We start from the raw sequence: 17681 nt of genomic DNA on the forward strand, positions 1-17681 counted from the left end.
TTTCTGTGGGTGTAGCAGCTATTTGAGGTCAGCCACAAGTGAGTCATAAAAAAATATCCATTAAAAATTTCCGAATACAGGCAGGTCAGCACACTTTTTATAACGCATTTAACTGGCTTTATAGTCAGATAAATATGCAGGATAAGATGGTTATTAGAACTTGTAAGTCATTGCAAATTTCTCTTTGTTTCATTATATTTCTAGCATCTGATACATACTGCATATGCTCTTGATAAATCACCTAAAGTTATTTCAAATAATTCTATCATTGGGGCAGGGAGGATTAATTTATTTTTTAAACTATTCAGCTAATCTGCTTACATCAGTAATACTTAGAACTGGAAAAGGACTCTGAAAGGATGATTACGTATGATTAGCTGCAGTTTAACAACTACAATATTATTCCTCTAACTTCTGGCAGAGAAGTTTTGCTGACTCCTAGAACTAATTTTTTTATACTTGTATTAAAAATAATTGCCTAGAATAAGTGACAGAATTTTCATTTTAAATAGATGGATTTGTATTTTTCTAGACTAATATCAAAGACATTGGCATGCTGATACTGATGCAGGCTGGATAAGGTACTGCAACTCCAAATCATTGCCTGACAATTAAATTATATTCAGAATTCTTGATTACAATATAATCTCTAACTGCATAAATTCCAGGTAGTCTTGTGTTACTGGTAGTTGACAAAATAGAACAGGCTAAGTATTACAGGTAACTACAATATCTGCATGAAAAGTAATTAATGGAATATAATTGTAGGTTTTTTTTTTTAAACCTTTCTTTCTAACAGACAAATATCAATAGAGACTTCCAAGTAGTTGCACCATCCTAGAAGAGACACAAGTAACAACATGCCTGCTGTGGCATCTGTACCTAAAGAGCTGTATCTCTGTACTTCATTGAAAGATCTCAACAAGAAGACAGAAATAAAACCCGAAAAGACCAGTACAAAGAGGTATTTAGGCTTTTGTTTTGAATAGTTAATTCATAATCAATTGAAGTAATCTGCAGTAAATATAGTTTTGTACTTATGTAAGTTAAATCATTATATATTAGGTCTTCATTAGTTTTCTCTTTGAGAAACTCTTACCTTTAGAAGTATTAATACTATTTTTCTGAGTCAGCTGCACTCGTAACTATGTTGTGGACCTAAATTCCCTCAATTATTTTGTTAGGTATTGCATCTTTGATAGACTTTACAGATAGATTTCTCAATTATCAAATGAGATATGCTTCCTATCTATAGCAGATAAGTTTGCCCACTGCCAAAACACACCTTGCACAATGCACATGAAAGCCTGAGTGCTTTGAAAAAGTCTATGTAAGCACAAGTTCAAAAAAAAAAAAAACAGTTAAAAGCTGAGCAAATGAAATTCTACATGGGAATAGAAAATATTTTATTCCTAGCATTTTTAGGCAATCAAACATTTCATTCTGCTTTACTGTGAAATAACAGGATGGGGTGTTTGTTTTGTTTTTCAAAAGAAGTGGTTGTTTTCAGAATAGAAAAGCTCGTATATATATGTTTCCATATCTCAGTCTGCTATTTAACTATGGAAGATTCTGTTTCAGAATCAGTTCTGAATCTGTTTGATAAACAGTGTAGTGAAGGGAAACATTGTTTGAGGAGCCTAGTTGTGGCTCATTTAGTGAAAAGCTTATCCCGAGCTAGTAAAGTAAACCTTTAATAGGTGAATAGAGACTGTGATCACTTAAAATGGCATTTTGTGCTGGGAAGGTGCCTGGGGTAAATCAACAATCACTTGCTTTGCTGCTCTTTATTTCAGTTATGTGCAGAGTGCCCTTAAGATTTTCAAGGCAGCAGAAGAAAGCAGATTGGACAGAGATGAAGAAAAAGCTTACGTCCTGTATATGAAATATGTAACTGTTTATAATTTTATTAAGAAGAGACCTGATTTTAAACAGCAACAGGTATATAAGCTTTCTGACTGGCTACTTCTGTGTTGGCAGAAACATAAAACAGAATAACACAGAAATAAAAAATATGGACACTTAAAACTAATGCCCATTCAAATAATTATGCTGATAGTAAATAAGTAGTCTCATTTGTGCTGACACTTCTTTCCTATTTTCTGTCAGTAACTGTTTTCACACTTTGCTTTGGTCAGTTACATTTAAGGTATATAAATTGCCAGATGTGTGGATATTTTTAATGGAGAGGAAATCTTTTAATCTTTCTCAGCCAGACCTTTCTTGGTATAGTACAAAGCAGTTTGGGCTTGTGTGAGAGGGTGTTGTATTCATTTCAGGCCAAGGTCACTGACGAATAAGTGAACGTAAACTGAGTTGCCATGAATACATACACAGACACACACTCCAATAAAGCTGTTGCATTTGCTAATGAATATTTTAACAGGAAATACCAGATTTAAAACATTTACTTTTGTTGGCATTATCATCATCATCCTATCACTTCTCTGTGCATTCGGTGCTCTTGATATACACAGGAGTAGATATTATTAAACAGTGCTGTTAATATGGGTGGTGATGCTTGTAATTTTAGGATTATTTTCATTCAATTCTTGGACCTACAAACTTGAAAAAAGCTATTGAAGAAGCCGAAAGACTCTCAGACAGCCTTAAACTCAGGTACGTGAATATAATGCATAGATACTGTTCTTTATACCTGAACCTGAATTTGCAATTGCAGGTTTTCCCACTACACACTATATTTGCAGTAGTTTGTGGATACCTGGAACTCTTGAGAGCTTTAACAATTTATCTAAGAAAGTGCGTTAGAGATAGTTTTTGCTTTTCCACATTTCAGTAACTTGCTACTATCTATATGCTCTCAACTATCATTTGTTGATACCTTCTCCTGTAGAGATACCTCATTTTTTTGTTTAATATCTCTAATGAAACAAAACCTCAAAATTTGAACTATATTTGATTTAGAGAGAAGCATTTCCTTATAATAGTTTTCATCTTGGGGTTATACAAAAGCCAAATAAAGTAGCAACATGCTCCTAAAGTTCACCTGTCAAAAAGCTCTCCTAATGTAGATTAGTTTAGACTAACGTAACCCCTTTTGCGCATTTTCTATGCCTCCATGTGGAGACATCTATATGGAATAACACAATTTGACCACTATTTAACTGAAGTGATGAAAGGGTTTTGGTAACGCAACTATAACTATGCTGTGCTAAGACTTAAATGTCTTTGGTCCCTAAGCCACAAAATTGTGACAGTAAGCAGATAGATGGTGAACTTCCTATTTAGGTTCTGCTTAATACAATATGTTGTCTTTTCAGGCTTGTTTGCTTATTTCCCCCCAGCCTTTCTCTGTCAGCAATCTCCACTCAGCTAAGCATATGCTTTTTCCTCTTTTGTCTCTATATTTAAGTAAAAGCACCTTGTAGACCCTTCAAAGTGCTAAACTACCATAGCTAAGCATGATTTCAGTTTGCATAAGGGAAGTAAACCTGAAGAGTAATGACTACAAAATGGAACCCAAAGCAGGATTTAAGAACAAGGAAACAATTACAAAAGTGGGAGAAGTGAGACCAAGCAGTCAGGAAGAAAACAAGTTCAATGGAAAACAGTAATTTCACAGTACTTGAATTTTTTTCCCCCACTTCCTACTCAGAGACTTAATGATTTTGATGTTAATTATACAAGGCTAGACAATAATGAGATATTTTAAAAGCACTTTTTTCCTAATAGATACGAGGAAGCTGAAGTTCGGAAAAAACTTGAAGAGAGGGACAGACAAGAGCTGCAGAAAAAGCAAGAAACAAAAGATGATGGAAAGACTTCAGCCAAGAACTCTTCAGAAAGCTCAGCAGATTCCAAAGGAAAAAGCCAAAGGGTAATCAAAAACAGCTACAAATTCTCTAATTAACTTTAAATACATAGTCTAGCATTTTGTTTCAGCAGCATTTCTAATTCAGGATCAGGGTGTTGGATTTTGTTATTATTGCTATTTGGTTCTTTAATAGCTTTTTTATTATTAATCATTTTAAATTCCCCGTAACTTTTCTCTGAGATTTCTTTGGAACAGGCCTTCCAAGTTCTGAGATGTGCAGAAAGTAGACTAGCTTTTTACCAAGTCAAATTCTGTTTATAGTAAAAATAGACTTAATGGCATTGCCAGAGCTACGTCGCATGCGAAGCCCAAGGTTTCTGTGTGATAAGAGCTGATGATGTAGATTACATACCTTCTCTTTAGGAGCAATAGTATAGTGAGGAACTCATCTCTCCACAGATGCTTTAGGAATTTCATCTAGCAGATTATATAGTCCTACATTTTTTTTTTGGCCTTTTTGATTGGTTTCTGTCTATATAGGGCAGCCACATTTATCTTTCTAATATTTTTGTCAATGTAACTTTAAGAGGCTTCTTCTACTTGGGTTTCTTCTGTGACTTTCAGTGTGACCAGTTTCCTTCAAGCTCTGTGAGAGTCAGGCACAGTCAAGCTGTGTGCTGCTTATCATCTTTCTGAATATGAGATTACCTCCCTTACACCTTTTTTGTCTTCTTCTGTCAACACAGATCAATGGTGAGAAGGCACATTCCCTGGAAAAAAAGGATCAGTCTGACAGTCTGAATGGTAAGAGATATATGCTCCCACCACTGTGAAAAGAGGCTGAGTATACCTGTGCATCTCACTTCTCCAGCTGCAGTTCTTTATAGAAAGAGTAACTTCACAGTCAAAGCAATTTGCTGAAATTGCTGGTATCCTGCATTTTGGTAACAGCAACTTAGTAATTAAAGCCCTGTTAGAGCCTTCATCACTTCTCTTGAACTTCAGCTTCTTTTCAGCTGAAGCAAGTTTAAAATACAGTGTAAAAATTAAAGCTGAACTGGCCCAAGAATGATCAGAGTACAAACAAAATGTTGCTTCAAATGATAGGAATAAAATTAGGCAAGGTTGAGATGTGTCATCTTTCCTAGTTAAATGAAGAGTCCCCTTCACACTTCTCCCCGCTTTTGTTTTTTGCTTATGTAGTAAATAGGAACACCTGCAACATGCAGTTTGACACGCATTTGCAACTGCACAACTTGATTTAAATGAAACCACAGAAAGCTTAACTAATCCTGGGGGTGTTCCATGTTGTCTAATTCAGCACATCCACTGCTGATCACTGAAGCAGTAGAAACTACAGGAGCCAATATGTTTCACCAATCATCACCATGATGGTTTGAAAGAATATACATGAATGGGTTCTGTAGACACGTTCCGTTTCATCATAGAATCATAGAATCATAGAATGCTTAGGGTTGGAAGGGACCTCTAGAGATCATCTAGTCCAACCCCCCTGCATACGCAGGGACACCTAAAGCATGTGGCACAGGACTGCATCCAAGCGGGTTTTGAAGATCTCCAGAGAAGGAGACTCCACAACCTCTCTGGGCAGCCTGTTCCAGTGCTCTGTCACCCTCACTGTTAAGAAATTTTTCCTTAAGTTCCTATGGAATTTTTGATGTTTCAGTTTCCGGCCATTTCCTCTAGTCCTATCAGTGGCCACCACTGAAAAGAGACCATGACCGTCCTCTGCACTCCCTCCCTTGAGGTATTTATATACACTGATTAGATCCCCTCTCAGCCTTCTCTTCTCCAGGCTGAACAGGCCCAGCTCCCTCAGCCTCTCCTCATAGGGCAGATGTTCCAGGCCCCTGATCATCCTTGTGGCCCTGCGCTGGACTCTCTCCAGCAGCTCCACATCCCTCTTGTACTGTGGAGCCCAGAACTGGACACAGTACTCCAGATGCGGCCTCACCAGGGCTGAGTAGAGGGGCAGGATCACCTCCCTCGACCTGCTGGAGACGCTCTTCTTAATGCAGCCCAGGATCCCATTGGCCTTTTTGGCCACGAGGGCACACTGCTGCCTCATGGTCAACTTGTCGTCCACCATGACACCCAGGTCTTTCTCCGCAGAGCTGCTCTCCACAAGCTCAGTCCCCAGCCTGTACTGGTGTCTGGGGTTATTCCTCCCCAGGTGCAGGACCTTGCACTTGGCCTTTTTCATTCACTTGCAGTCTTGACTCTCAAGTGAGATGTGTTTATAGCTATCTCCATTTAAAATGTAGCTTTTTGCTTATAATACCTTTTGTATCTCAAGGAACAGTCACTGCTGAGAAACTGTTTGCAATGATGACAGACAAAAACATTGAATTGATTATAATGGACACTCGAAGCTCAAAAGATTATCAAGAATCCTGTATTCCAAGATCTATCAGTGTCCCAGAAGAAGCAATCAGTCCTGGGTATGAAATAATGTTAAGTAATAGTCAAATACTTAACATGTCTTATTACTGCCTTATTATCTTCCCCATGTATAAACTGACTGGGAGGGAGGGGCAGGGAAGAAATCACTGTGCTATTAAAGCTTGTTCACTTAGTTTAGGGGCCCCTGTATGTGGTGAGATATCTTGACAGCTTTGCTTTTGCATGTACTGACTATAAGCCAGAACAGATGCATTTTATCCATAGATAAAAGCATATAAATGTAGGGGGATTAAACAAGTAACATTCTGTATATGTATATGTTTATCTTTAAGTGCATGTTAATACATTTCAGAGTTACCACAAGTTGGATTGAAGCTAGACTCCCAGAGGATTCTAGAGATCCATGGAAGAAGAGAGGACATTTTGATTATGTTATACTGCTGGACTGGTTTAGTTCTGCAGGAGACTTAAAACTTGGAACAACTCTGCAAAGCCTGAAAGATGCACTTTTTAAGGTTGGTGATTTTACTCTCTGTATTCTTTTATCCCCCAAAATAAGAGGCTCTGAAAATATATCTAAATACAAAGAATATGGGAGACTTGAAAACTGAACTAAGATATGTGCTAAAGCATCTCAGGATTGCTTATTTTGATAGCAGAAGCTGAATGCAGGTGTTGTCCCTACTTTATGTAGGTCACTCTTGTAAAAGAGTGCACAACTTTATTCAGATTCAGGCAGTTCTCCCTGTTTTTTGCTTTACAGAATAGGCTGGGAACCTTGTGCATAATTCATGCCCTAATACTGAAGATCTCAGGATGAAACCAATCTTGAGCCTGGGCTCTCCAGGCTCTTTCAGAAAGCTTTATAAAGCCTCTAATCATATAGGGCAGGGCTATCACTGGAACTGAAGCAAATGTAAACATTGGTTGTGTGCGGATGATCATTACCAGAACTAGTAACAAGTAGTTCTGGTTTGGGGGGGATGGGGGAGAAGCAAATCAGATTGGTCAATATAGGTTTAAAAAAAAAAAAAAAAAAAAAAAAAAAAAAAAAAAAAAAAACAGGAGCCTACAGCATTAACTTTCTCCAAACACGAAAGGATTCCCTGCCCCCAAAGGAATTTTGCAGCCTTTTTTTTTTTTTTTTTTAATTCAAAAATAGAATCATAGAATCATTCAGGTTGGAAGGGACCTCTAGAGGTCATCTAGTCCAACCCCCTGCATACGCAGGGTCACCTAGAGCACGTGGCACAGGACTGCATCCAAGCGGGTTTTGAAGATTTCCAGAGAAGGAGACTCCACAACCTCTCTGGGCAGCCTGTTCCAGTGCTCTGTCACCCTCACTGTTAAGATATTTTTTCCCTAAGTTCCTGTGGAACTTTTGGTGCTTCAGTTTCTGGCTGTTTCCTCTAGTTCTGTCAGTGGCCATGACTGAAAAGAGGCCAGCACCATCCTCCTCACTGCCTCCCTTGAGGTACTTATAGACACTGATTAGATCCCCTCTCAGCCTTCTCTTCTCCAGGCTGAACAGGCCCAGCTCCCTCAGCCTCTCCTCATAGGGCAGATGTTCCAGGCCCCTGATCATCCTTGTAGCCCTGTGCTGGACTCTCTCCAGCAGCTCCACATCCCTCTTGTCCTGTGGAGCCCAGAACTGGACACAATACTCCAGATGCAGCCTCACCAGGGCTGAGTAGAGGGGCAGGATCCCCTCCCTCGACCTGCTGGAGACGCTCTTCCTAACACTTCCCAGGATCCCATTGGCCTTCTTGGCCCTGAGGGCACCTGCTGCCTCATGGTCAACTTGTCCTCCACCATGACACCCAGGTCCTTCTCTGCAGAGCTGCTCACCTGAACCACTCTCTTTGTGATCACTAGATACAGAAACTTCTACGAGTTAGGGTTAAAAAGTTTCTTTGCCTTTTTTTTTTTTTAATCACTTAATCTCAACCTTTTTCCTTGAAGTGGGAAAGCCAGCCTCTACTGCAGAACGAACCTTTAATCCTAGAAGGAGGCTATGAAAACTGGCTCCTTTGTTTTCCCCAGTACACCACAAATGCTAAAGTAACTCCACCGCAGCATGGCAGGAGAGAGGCAGTGACCGTTTCTTGTAAGTATAAAGAATGACTCTTCTGCCAACATTCATACTTTAATTTGTAACTTTAATTTGCTCAAGTATATTTGTGATAGCTGTGTTCTTGCCTTTTTCTCTCTCTAGTGGATTTTACTTATCCATCTCTGGAAGAGCCAGCTCCTGTTCCACCTGTTGCTGCTATAAAGCCAACTCCAATAGAAATAACTGAGAATGAAGAAACAGGAAGTAACTTGGAAGAGAGACTAAAATCTCTTAACAGACCAAGGGTACAGGCTGCAACTATTCCCAAATCTGACATCTTATCTGGAGTTAATCCGGTACCAATTACAAGAAGTATCCCTGAGGTAAGTTGTGTTTTTTTTAAGTCAATGCTAGTGTAATGCTAAGCCACTGGAGAGTCACTAATCATAGAAGCCTAAATTCATAGAGAAATATTTTCAGTAACCATCTTTCCAGGTACTGCATTATGTAAGTACAACAGTGCAGAGACCGCTGATGGTCTATGAAACTACAGTAAGTAATGCACAGAGCTGGATTAAGCTGGACATATTTAACATACTTGTAGAGTTTTCAATGAAGATTTTGTCATGGATGGCTGAGAAATTGAGGGTCAACAATTACTCACTGGTTCAGAAACTCTGTAAACAAACTAACCTACTTAGAGTATACATGTTATGAAATAGGCAGAAAAGAAGTCTTACCTTGGTTGTTCCAAGGCCCATTTTCCTGAAACATTCTAGGTAGTCTCTTGCTACTCCCCTTGTATGATGAACCATTCCCCTCCTTGTTTCTCCCCTTTACAGGAAACAAACTTTCTTTACAAAACAAAAAACTTGGTAAAATGCTTATACTAAAGTGATTTGTTTTCCTGGGGAAGAAACATCCTTTAGATGCTTCCTCTAAGTTAAGATTTTAAGCTGAGGCACCCTAACTTGTGAAAATGATCGTATCTCTAGTCTTAGCTCTTCTCTTCCCTGAACTAGATCTTCCCTTTCACTATCAACACAACCTGCTGATTTAGGTCTGACCATCAGCTGTTCTTAAATACCTCTCCTCATGAAGCCTTAATCATTTGCTGTGTCATATGATTGAGAACACCACACCCCAATTAGGGAGTCTTGATTGCCCTAAAAGGTTCATTTTTGAAAGCTTGAAAATAAAGACTGAGTTGTAGTAATGAGTGCTTAATACCATCCTTATGATTTTGTAGAGCTTGTTAGCTCTTGCCTCATAGCTGAAAATAAAGTGAATACTTAATTTCCTTAATAAGGAATCTGAATGATAAAATTTGCTGAAGTTGAAAGTTCATTATCTCTGTAGCAGAGGTAGAGTTGATATCATATTTAATCTCTCACAAATCTCACATACTTAGAAATAGTCTAGCTAGCAGAGCAGTAACAGTGAATGTGTTGTTCCACACTTGGCGCTACAGGTTGATCGCACTAAAAAGCCTTCACTGAAGCAGCCTGATGATAACAGACCAAAAGCTGAGAGTACAGTCCCTGACAGCCAGCCTGTTGAGAACGGGCGAATCATTCCAGACCGGTCCACCAAGCCTCTGCATGATGCAAAGAACATTCTGACAGAGGAGGAAAAGAGTCGCATACATGCAGAAACTGCTGCCATGTTAGAGAAGAACAAGCGGGAAAAGGAATTGAGGGAGAGGCAGCAAGAAGAACAGAAAGAAAAACTCAAGCAAGAAAAAGAACAACAGGAACAAAAAGCAAAGGAAGAGAAGAAAGAAAAGGAATACAAAGAAAAGCTACAACAAGCCAAAGAGCATAGAGAACAAAAAGACAGGGAAGAGCAGATAAAAAGAGAAAAAGAGGAAAAAGAAAAAGAGCGAGCACAGAAAGAAGTAATAGAAGCAAAAAAGCAAAATAAAAATGAACCGGAAAGTATTGATTTGAAAAGTATTGAGATTGAAAAAATACCTATGGATGAAAGAGAAAAGGGAACCAGAACACCAGAAATGCAGAGAGGTGCACTGGGTGATGCATCTCAGACCTTTGGGACCACCTCAGGCAAGGTTAGTAAGACAAAAAAATCATCATCAAACTTTAAGTAATTATTCAGTATGATTTGTGAATGTACCTTGGAGTAACATAGTATAAAGCTGGAAACTTTAAATATATTTGAATGTTATCTATGCCTGCCATTTTTACATAAATACAGAGGGGAAAGTTGGAAACAATACCCAAAGGGGTAGATTTTTACAGACAGCTTAGAGCACTTTGAGTCTGGCTGTAGGTGGACAGTATAGGATTCCCATAGGATTAAAAAAAAAAAAAAAACTTTCCACAGATGTGGAAATAGAAGGAATGGCCCATGAGCTGCTACTTTTTGTGTCAACTGTAGAGAGGTGGTTAACATACAGTCTCTTGTGTCAGCCCTAGTATATGCTCTATTATTGTAACACATTCTAGCAAAGGATCAAATCATATTATCATATCAAGTTCTCTAATGCCTAAACAGTGATACACAGAGGGATTATTTCGTTGACTTGCATGGAAGCAGAGTGATACCCTAATCTAGTATTGGTTAAGAGCAGCCAAGTCCCAAATCTTCTGAAGTCACATTTCCTTCTTTCCTCAGACCCATGAAGAATTTCCAAATTCTGTAGGTATAAAATACTCAAGTGATTGTGGAAGAAGGGGCTGCTTATGAAGTCCAGTCTTATATTTAAATAAATTTTAAAATCCACTGTTTTTATTGTAGAGAGTGACACAAAATTGTGGAGAGAACACAAAATTCATCTATAAAGGCTATTCCAAAGACTTGTTATATAGAAAAATTAAAAATGATTAGTTTATTTGTACATACCAAGAGCAGGTGAATTTAACAGCAGCAGCAAAATGTAACTCTGCTTTTTCCCAATTTTGCTTTCTTGGCCTTGTTTACTGACATCCCACATGAAATTTGAAAGCCTTCTCTCAAAATCTTTTACAGCAAACTGGGGTTAAAGGAGAACCAGAACCAGGAGCCATTAGAGAGGATTCTGAACAAGATACTGAAAGACTTAAAGTAAATGCAATGTGTTGTATGTAGCGAAAAACATACAAAATATAGATGCTTTATTATCTCATATTATGCTAAATTTCATCTCATTTTAATGTTCACATGTCTCCTCCTTAGGAAAAGACAGTGCGATATTCTACAGTTGCATTTGCTTTTTACATTTGTCATTCATTTTCAAAAAATGTATTTGAAACTTTCAGTGGAAATCATTATATGTTTTTGATGGGTATTAACAAGTATTCCACATGTGTTCATCATCTCATTCATACTTCCTTGCATCCCCCAAGATCATCCTCCTAATGCAAGCATGTATTCCTAATAAAGTGGCTGCTTTAGGGAAGGTACTTACTACCATATTGTTGTTGAAAAATAAGTCACATTTCTAGCTGTAATCAAGGACTTTTTATTGAACTGTTTTTGTAAAATCATTGAACCACAAGAGAAGTTGCATACAGATTGTTCCTCTGCATAACTAACTGTACATACCTTACATTTCCATTGCATTTACTAGTCTCAGCGGGAGCCATTAATGAGAGCACGAAGTGAGGAAATGGGAAGGATAATACCAGGACTGCCTCCAGGTTGGGCAAAGGTAACTTTCTATTCTGAAATTTGTGCAATTTTGTAGTGAATTTTAGTTAAGTCATATTTCTAAGTTTGATCTAATCTTGTTTGATTTCTTCTCTTAAACTTTCCCAGTTATTTTCTGAATCCTAAGATTAATTTTTAAATAAACAAGTGGAGTTCATCTCTAGCTTTTTATACCGAGCTGTTGCTTGTTTATTTTGGTATAAGTGATCTTCCACTAAACTTAAGCTATTAAGCATTGAGTCTGTCACTACTGTAACATCTCAGTGTTTGAAGTTCTTACAGTAGCTCATACCTAGGTAAGCAAGTTGATTATTTTTTTTTTGAACCTGTCTTTGAAACAATTTGTTTTTTTTTTCCCAAGTTTCTGGATCCAATCACTGGAACCTTTCGATATTATCACTCGCCAACAAACACTGTTCATATGTATCCACCAGAAATGGCTCCTTCATCCACTCCTCCAGCTACCCCGCCAACCCATAAGCCCAAGCCCCAGGTGACTGCTGAACGGGAAAGAGAACACTCCAAACTGAAGCGCTCCTATTCCTCCCCGGATATAACCCAAGCCGTTCAGGAGGAAGAGAAGAAGCGAATTCCTGTAACCCCTACAGTCAACCGTGAAAATAAGTAGGTTTGATAAGTTACAGTATTACAGTCTGTGCACTCTGCCAGATTTTAGGAGTTTGTCTTTATCCAAAATTATCCGTTAATATTTTCTAAGTACTTTACAAAGGCATGCAAGAGTTTTGCTGACAGACTTGCATTGTTGCAAGTTCAGAGAGGAATGTGCTGCCAAGATTCCCGTTATCATCCAGTTATATGAACTTTGGAGGTCACAGTGTTAACTGGCCAATAGTTGCTTCCTGTGGTAGTATTTGAGTTGCTTCCTGTGGTAGTATTTGTGTCAAGGCTTCTGACAACTTGTGAAATTAAGAGTTTCAGTTTTAAACTGAGTAGTTAAATCAACTACATTCATTTTTCATCTATGAATTTAGAAAGAAATAATTTTACTCTGTAATTCAGCTTTCTTATAGGCCAGTATGCATGCATTTCTCATTATTGCATTGATTAGTCTTGAATACCTTAAATGATGGATTTGGTGAATTCCTGTGACAGAATACCTCATATCCCGTGAGGGAGAGTTAAGTTTTGTCCTGTTAAGCTCCGTGCACACAGTCTTGCTTTTCTGTGTCCATTGCTGCTGCGAGACCACCACTCGCAGAAACAGGGATCTCCTCAGAGGCCCTTGGTACTGCTTGGCTGGAGAAGACTGTGAAGCGACACACGGCGTGCTGCTGGCCTGCTGCTCACTGCCAGCCTCTGAAACAGGCTGCTTCCCAGAGCGTCGAAGGGGAAGGCTGTCTGTAGGACAGCTCGGTGCCGCACGGCCGATGGAGCGCTACGCTGTGCCTTGTACGGTGCCCAGTCTCAGAGAAGTAACAAAACATCATTTCTTCCTTACAGACCGGTCTGTTACACTAAACCTGAAATTTCAAGACTCTCTGCGTTACAAATTCGGAATCTCAATCCTGTGTTTGGGGGATCGGGACCAGCTCTGACTGGACTTCGTAATCTAGGGAACACTTGCTATATGAATTCCATATTACAGTGTTTGTGCAACGCACCACATCTGGCTGATTATTTTAACAGAAACTTGTATCAAGATGATATTAACAGGTAACAATTTCTTCTGTTTTAATTTATAATTGAAGAATGTCTTTATATTTTTTTTATATTAGTGATTGTAACGGACCTAGCGTTTTAAGAAAGAAAACACTAATTTCAAATCTGTGAGTTTCCTCGAGTTCAGGTGTGGGACCAGATGAGCTAGACTAGACAAGCTGACTTAAATTATGCTCACCACATTGAGTCTTCTGATTCAGACAAAACACGTGAAAGCAGCTTACAAAACAAGCTGAAAATACTTGTTCTTTCCACCAACCCAGTTTTGAATATGGAACTAATTGTAAATGGAACTGTGTAAATTATATAAAAAAAATTGTGAATTGTGGTTCAGTCGTACAGGTAGTTATTCTGGGTGCAAAGAAATTACACTAAAATTGGGCTAAAGTTTTGAATTAATAACAATCTTATTTGAATGCCTCACTATATATTACCTCTGTTTAATTGTACAGGTCAAACTTCCTGGGGCATAAAGGTGAAGTGGCTGAAGAGTTTGGTGTAATAATGAAAGCTTTGTGGACAGGACAGTATAAATATATCAGTCCAAAAGATTTTAAAATTACAATAGGGAAAATTAATGACCAATTTGCAGGATATAGCCAGCAGGACTCCCAAGAACTGCTTCTCTTTCTAATGGATGGCTTGCATGAAGACCTAAATAAAGTAAGTAATACACTTAATTATTTATACACCTGTCAAATGATTGAGAGAAATGTTAAAAGTTTTTTACTTCATAAGGGGAATTAAGTAAAAAAGTTTTATGCTAAGGCAAAAAGATTTAATTTTTTTTTTTTAAAGCCGGCTTCTGGGTATGCTTGAACAAGCATTTCTGCTGGCTTTACCTTCTCTAGTGCTGTTCAGAGGCCAAGTCCTGTTTCCTTGACCTCCCTCTGTCCGGGAGGTCCCAGAGTTTCTAAAATGGGAACTTCCTTTCCCTCTGTTATGTACAATTGGAGGTGTTGATGTCTACTCATTTCTGCATCACCTGCCAGGAGTCCCCTGTAGAGGGAAGCTTTAGTGCTACTCCAGGCCAAGCAGTCGAAGAGGCTGAACCCAAAGATGCTGTGGTTTATAGAATAAAGGGATAGTAAGAGAGAGAAGAGGTAGCAGTTTACTTTATATCTGTGCCGTGGGGGGAAAAAAAACGCCTTTCTTTGACATCTTTATCACATGTTAACATACAAAAAAAGTTATTTAAGTTTCTGTTATTCAGGCAGACAACAGGAAGAGACACAAGGAGGAAAACAACGATCATCTTGATGACTTCAGAGCAGCGGAGCTGGCTTGGCACAAACACAAACAGCTCAATGAGTCCATTATCGTTGCACTCTTTCAAGGCCAGTTCAAATCCACAGTGCAGTGTCTTACATGTCACAAGAAGTCCCGGACATTTGAGGCATTCATGTATTTGTCATTACCACTTGCATCCACTAGTAAATGTACGCTGCAGGTAAGGTGGCACATGAGAGAAACAGCTTTCACAGGAAAAACATTTATTTTCACAATGTTATGATGCTGGTTCTGTTCCATCTCTTGTTGAAAGAGTTTGTCAATATGTCCAGCTTAATTTACACTAATCTAAAACATGAATATGCCTTCCTTTATGTTTTTTTCATTTCTCCTAAAGTTAAAAGACATTTCTTAAAAGTTTTAAAATACAAGCAGCATGGAAATCCTTAAGTCACAATGACAAAAAAGACTTAATACTTACAGTATTTGTCTTTGTAGGTCATAGTATAAATGTTTGGTGTTTTTTTTTGTTTGTTTGTTTTATACAAAACATTGTTAGTACATTTTGGAAGACTTGTGCCTGATTAAGGTATGCACTAAAATCTACTTGTGCACTTGCAGCTACCTCAGCCTTCCTCATCTTTGCAAAGCAGAGAACACGTTTGTGCCGTACTTCCTGGAACACCTGCCCTTTACAATGTTTGCTCTGTGTTGCTTTAGGAATGCCTTAGGTTGTTCTCCAAGGAGGAAAAGCTCACGGATAACAACAGATTTTACTGTAGCCATTGCAAAACTCGAAGGGATTCTTTGAAAAAAATAGAAATTTGGAAACTACCACCTGTTCTTCTTGTGCATTTGAAAAGGTATGGCATGGAGTGGTGACCAGGGCACTAGAATGAGGTGACTAGGCTTTCCTGGAGATTGCTGCAATGCAATTGCTAAACATGTTAACTAGAGAAACTTATACATTGTGTATCCATCTGTAATGCTGCAAGAATTTTCATTTTCACCTGATGCCTGTTTTGCTGGACTGTCATTCACAGAATACTTCTAGCAGCCTTTTAAATTTCCTGTAGTAAGAAACATACGTGTGCAAGTATTAACAGAACTGTGGGCAAAGTTCTCTCTGACTGTTTCATCCTAAACTGGGATTATGACCAGGTTAAAAACAGAGAAAATGAACTCAGCTTAGCATTCTCGGATAGATTGTGGAAAACCTGTAACTTACAATAATGCATTTTAACTCAATAGATTTTCCTATGATGGAAGATGGAAGCAAAAGCTTCAAACATCTGTAGATTTCCCCTTGGAAACTCTTGACCTGTCGCAGTATGTTATTGGTCCAAAGAACAGCCTGAAGAGATACAATCTATTTTCAGTATCAGTAAGTAATCGTGTCACACTCCAAAATTTACCTGGTCTTTATGTCAGTTTGTATGATTGTCTGGGTTTCAAGGCACCTACCTGGTTGCAGACAAAATTGCAGGCCTAAGATAGTTTGGTATTTTGTCAGAAATCTCATATTCCAGTTTCTTATCCTAACCAGGGAACAAATGGCAGCTTTCAAGGCCATAAATTATTTTCTTTTTGTTTTACAGAATCACTATGGTGGGTTGGATGGAGGACACTATACAGCCTACTGCAAAAATGCTGCAAAACAACGTTGGTTTAAGTTTGATGACCATGAAGTATCTGAGATCTCAGCATCATCTGTGAAATCCTCAGCTGCATATATTCTCTTTTACACCTCTTACGAACAGCGAGCAGTGGATATGGCCACATAAAATAGTGTTGTTTAAGAAAAATAGCACTAAGATTCCTTGTATAAGAGCAAAATAGCTATGGGAATGCTTATAAATATGCAAAATTGTGACAGAGTCACTTACAGAACGTGGGGAGGGTTGCAGCAGCAGCACTATTGCTTAAATCTGAGGACTGATTAAACAAACGCTTGTGGTAATTCTGGCGTCTGTGAAACCATTTAAAAGGCAAACTGGCATTACCATCTATTTAAAAACAGCTATATTTTCAGCCTGCTCCCAAATTAAATTCTAACCTAGTCATTTGAAATCTATTAAGTAGTAGTTCAAAATGTCTTAAAATCCCAAGGCATATCTTGAGTTTTTTTTTCTTTCACTGTTATGGCCTTTTCACATTTCTAACCTTAAGCTTGATTCTACTGTGAATACTCTAGAATGATGTAAACAGTTAGGAATGTAAGTGTACATATTGATTGCATACTTGCACATCAAAACTATGTATATAATAAACTGTTGTCCTTTTTGTGAGAATCCCTAAACTCAGAGGATTGCTTTTTTTTTTGCCAGCTCTAAGTAATTGCAACACTACTAAATAAAAAAAGCAGAGCTGTATTTTCTGTTAGCTTTTGTCAATATTTGTGTACTTTCCTTTTTAATTTTTAATATTTCATGTACACATGCATTAAAAACTTTAATGAAGAAATTATTTAAAAATATAATATCCTCTTAAATACACATTTAGATGTGTTTTCATTTACTACCATTTGTATAGTTACATACATAATTCTACATAATGACAGTCTAACTCCTGTTCACAACTTCAGAGTTTCTTCAGATGCAAAAAGAATGCATTTTCTAAACTAATGCACTTTTAGACAAATAGTTGCATCTTATGCACTTCTCTGATATTGTTTTGGGTCAGTTTTGCTTTTCCTAAATCTTAAATCCTAGGCTTTTATCTATACATGTATATTTTACTGATGGAATTAAGAGCAGGTTTGATTGTTTTCCAGGAGCTTGCAGCCTGGGAAGGAGTTAGAGATGCTAGGGGGAACAAAAACAACATGAGTATTATGGGTATAATAGCATCTTTTTGTGTCTTGTCATTAGT

The 17681-nt window shown here is 38.1% G+C and overlaps 1 protein-coding gene across 2 annotated transcripts; it reads left to right on the forward strand.

Annotated features, from left to right (window-relative positions):
- Positions 1 to 799: 799 nt before the first annotated feature.
- USP8 (ubiquitin specific peptidase 8) lies at positions 800 to 17305 on the forward strand. 2 transcript variants are annotated; one of them, XM_088540016.1, is made up of 19 exons: positions 800 to 964; positions 1797 to 1941; positions 2534 to 2619; positions 3694 to 3838; positions 4522 to 4579; positions 6093 to 6237; positions 6552 to 6714; positions 8162 to 8306; positions 8415 to 8635; positions 9724 to 10320; positions 11241 to 11315; positions 11821 to 11901; positions 12262 to 12524; positions 13362 to 13574; positions 14033 to 14243; positions 14794 to 15030; positions 15531 to 15673; positions 16062 to 16194; positions 16409 to 17305. In XM_088540016.1, the coding sequence occupies exons 1-19, from the start codon at positions 861 to 863 to the stop codon at positions 16592 to 16594; spliced, it is 3351 nt and encodes a 1116-aa protein (XP_088396142.1). In that variant the 5' UTR covers positions 800 to 860; the 3' UTR covers positions 16595 to 17305. The 2 variants fall into 2 exon arrangements, with proteins under 2 accessions (XP_088396142.1, XP_010212542.2); XM_010214240.2 differs by lacking the exon at positions 11241 to 11315.
- Positions 17306 to 17681: the final 376 nt, after the last annotated feature.

Source organism: Tinamus guttatus, unplaced genomic scaffold (assembly GCF_059628265.1).
Source record: "Tinamus guttatus ecotype Peru unplaced genomic scaffold, ASM5962826v1 Tinamus_guttatus_pri_ptg000004l, whole genome shotgun sequence".
Taxonomy (NCBI): domain Eukaryota; kingdom Metazoa; phylum Chordata; class Aves; order Tinamiformes; family Tinamidae; genus Tinamus; species Tinamus guttatus.

Bases quoted from the DNA above. Each gene is read 5' to 3' on its own strand.
- USP8 (XM_088540016.1), top strand. From the start codon at position 861: ATGCCTGCTGTGGCATCTGTACCTAAAGAGCTGTATCTCTGTACTTCA. The intron at 4,580-6,092 runs GTAAGAGATATA...TTGTATCTCAAG, and splicing joins TCAGTCTGACAGTCTGAATG to GAACAGTCACTGCTGAGAAA. The intron at 13,575-14,032 runs GTAACAATTTCT...TTAATTGTACAG, and splicing joins TATCAAGATGATATTAACAG to GTCAAACTTCCTGGGGCATA.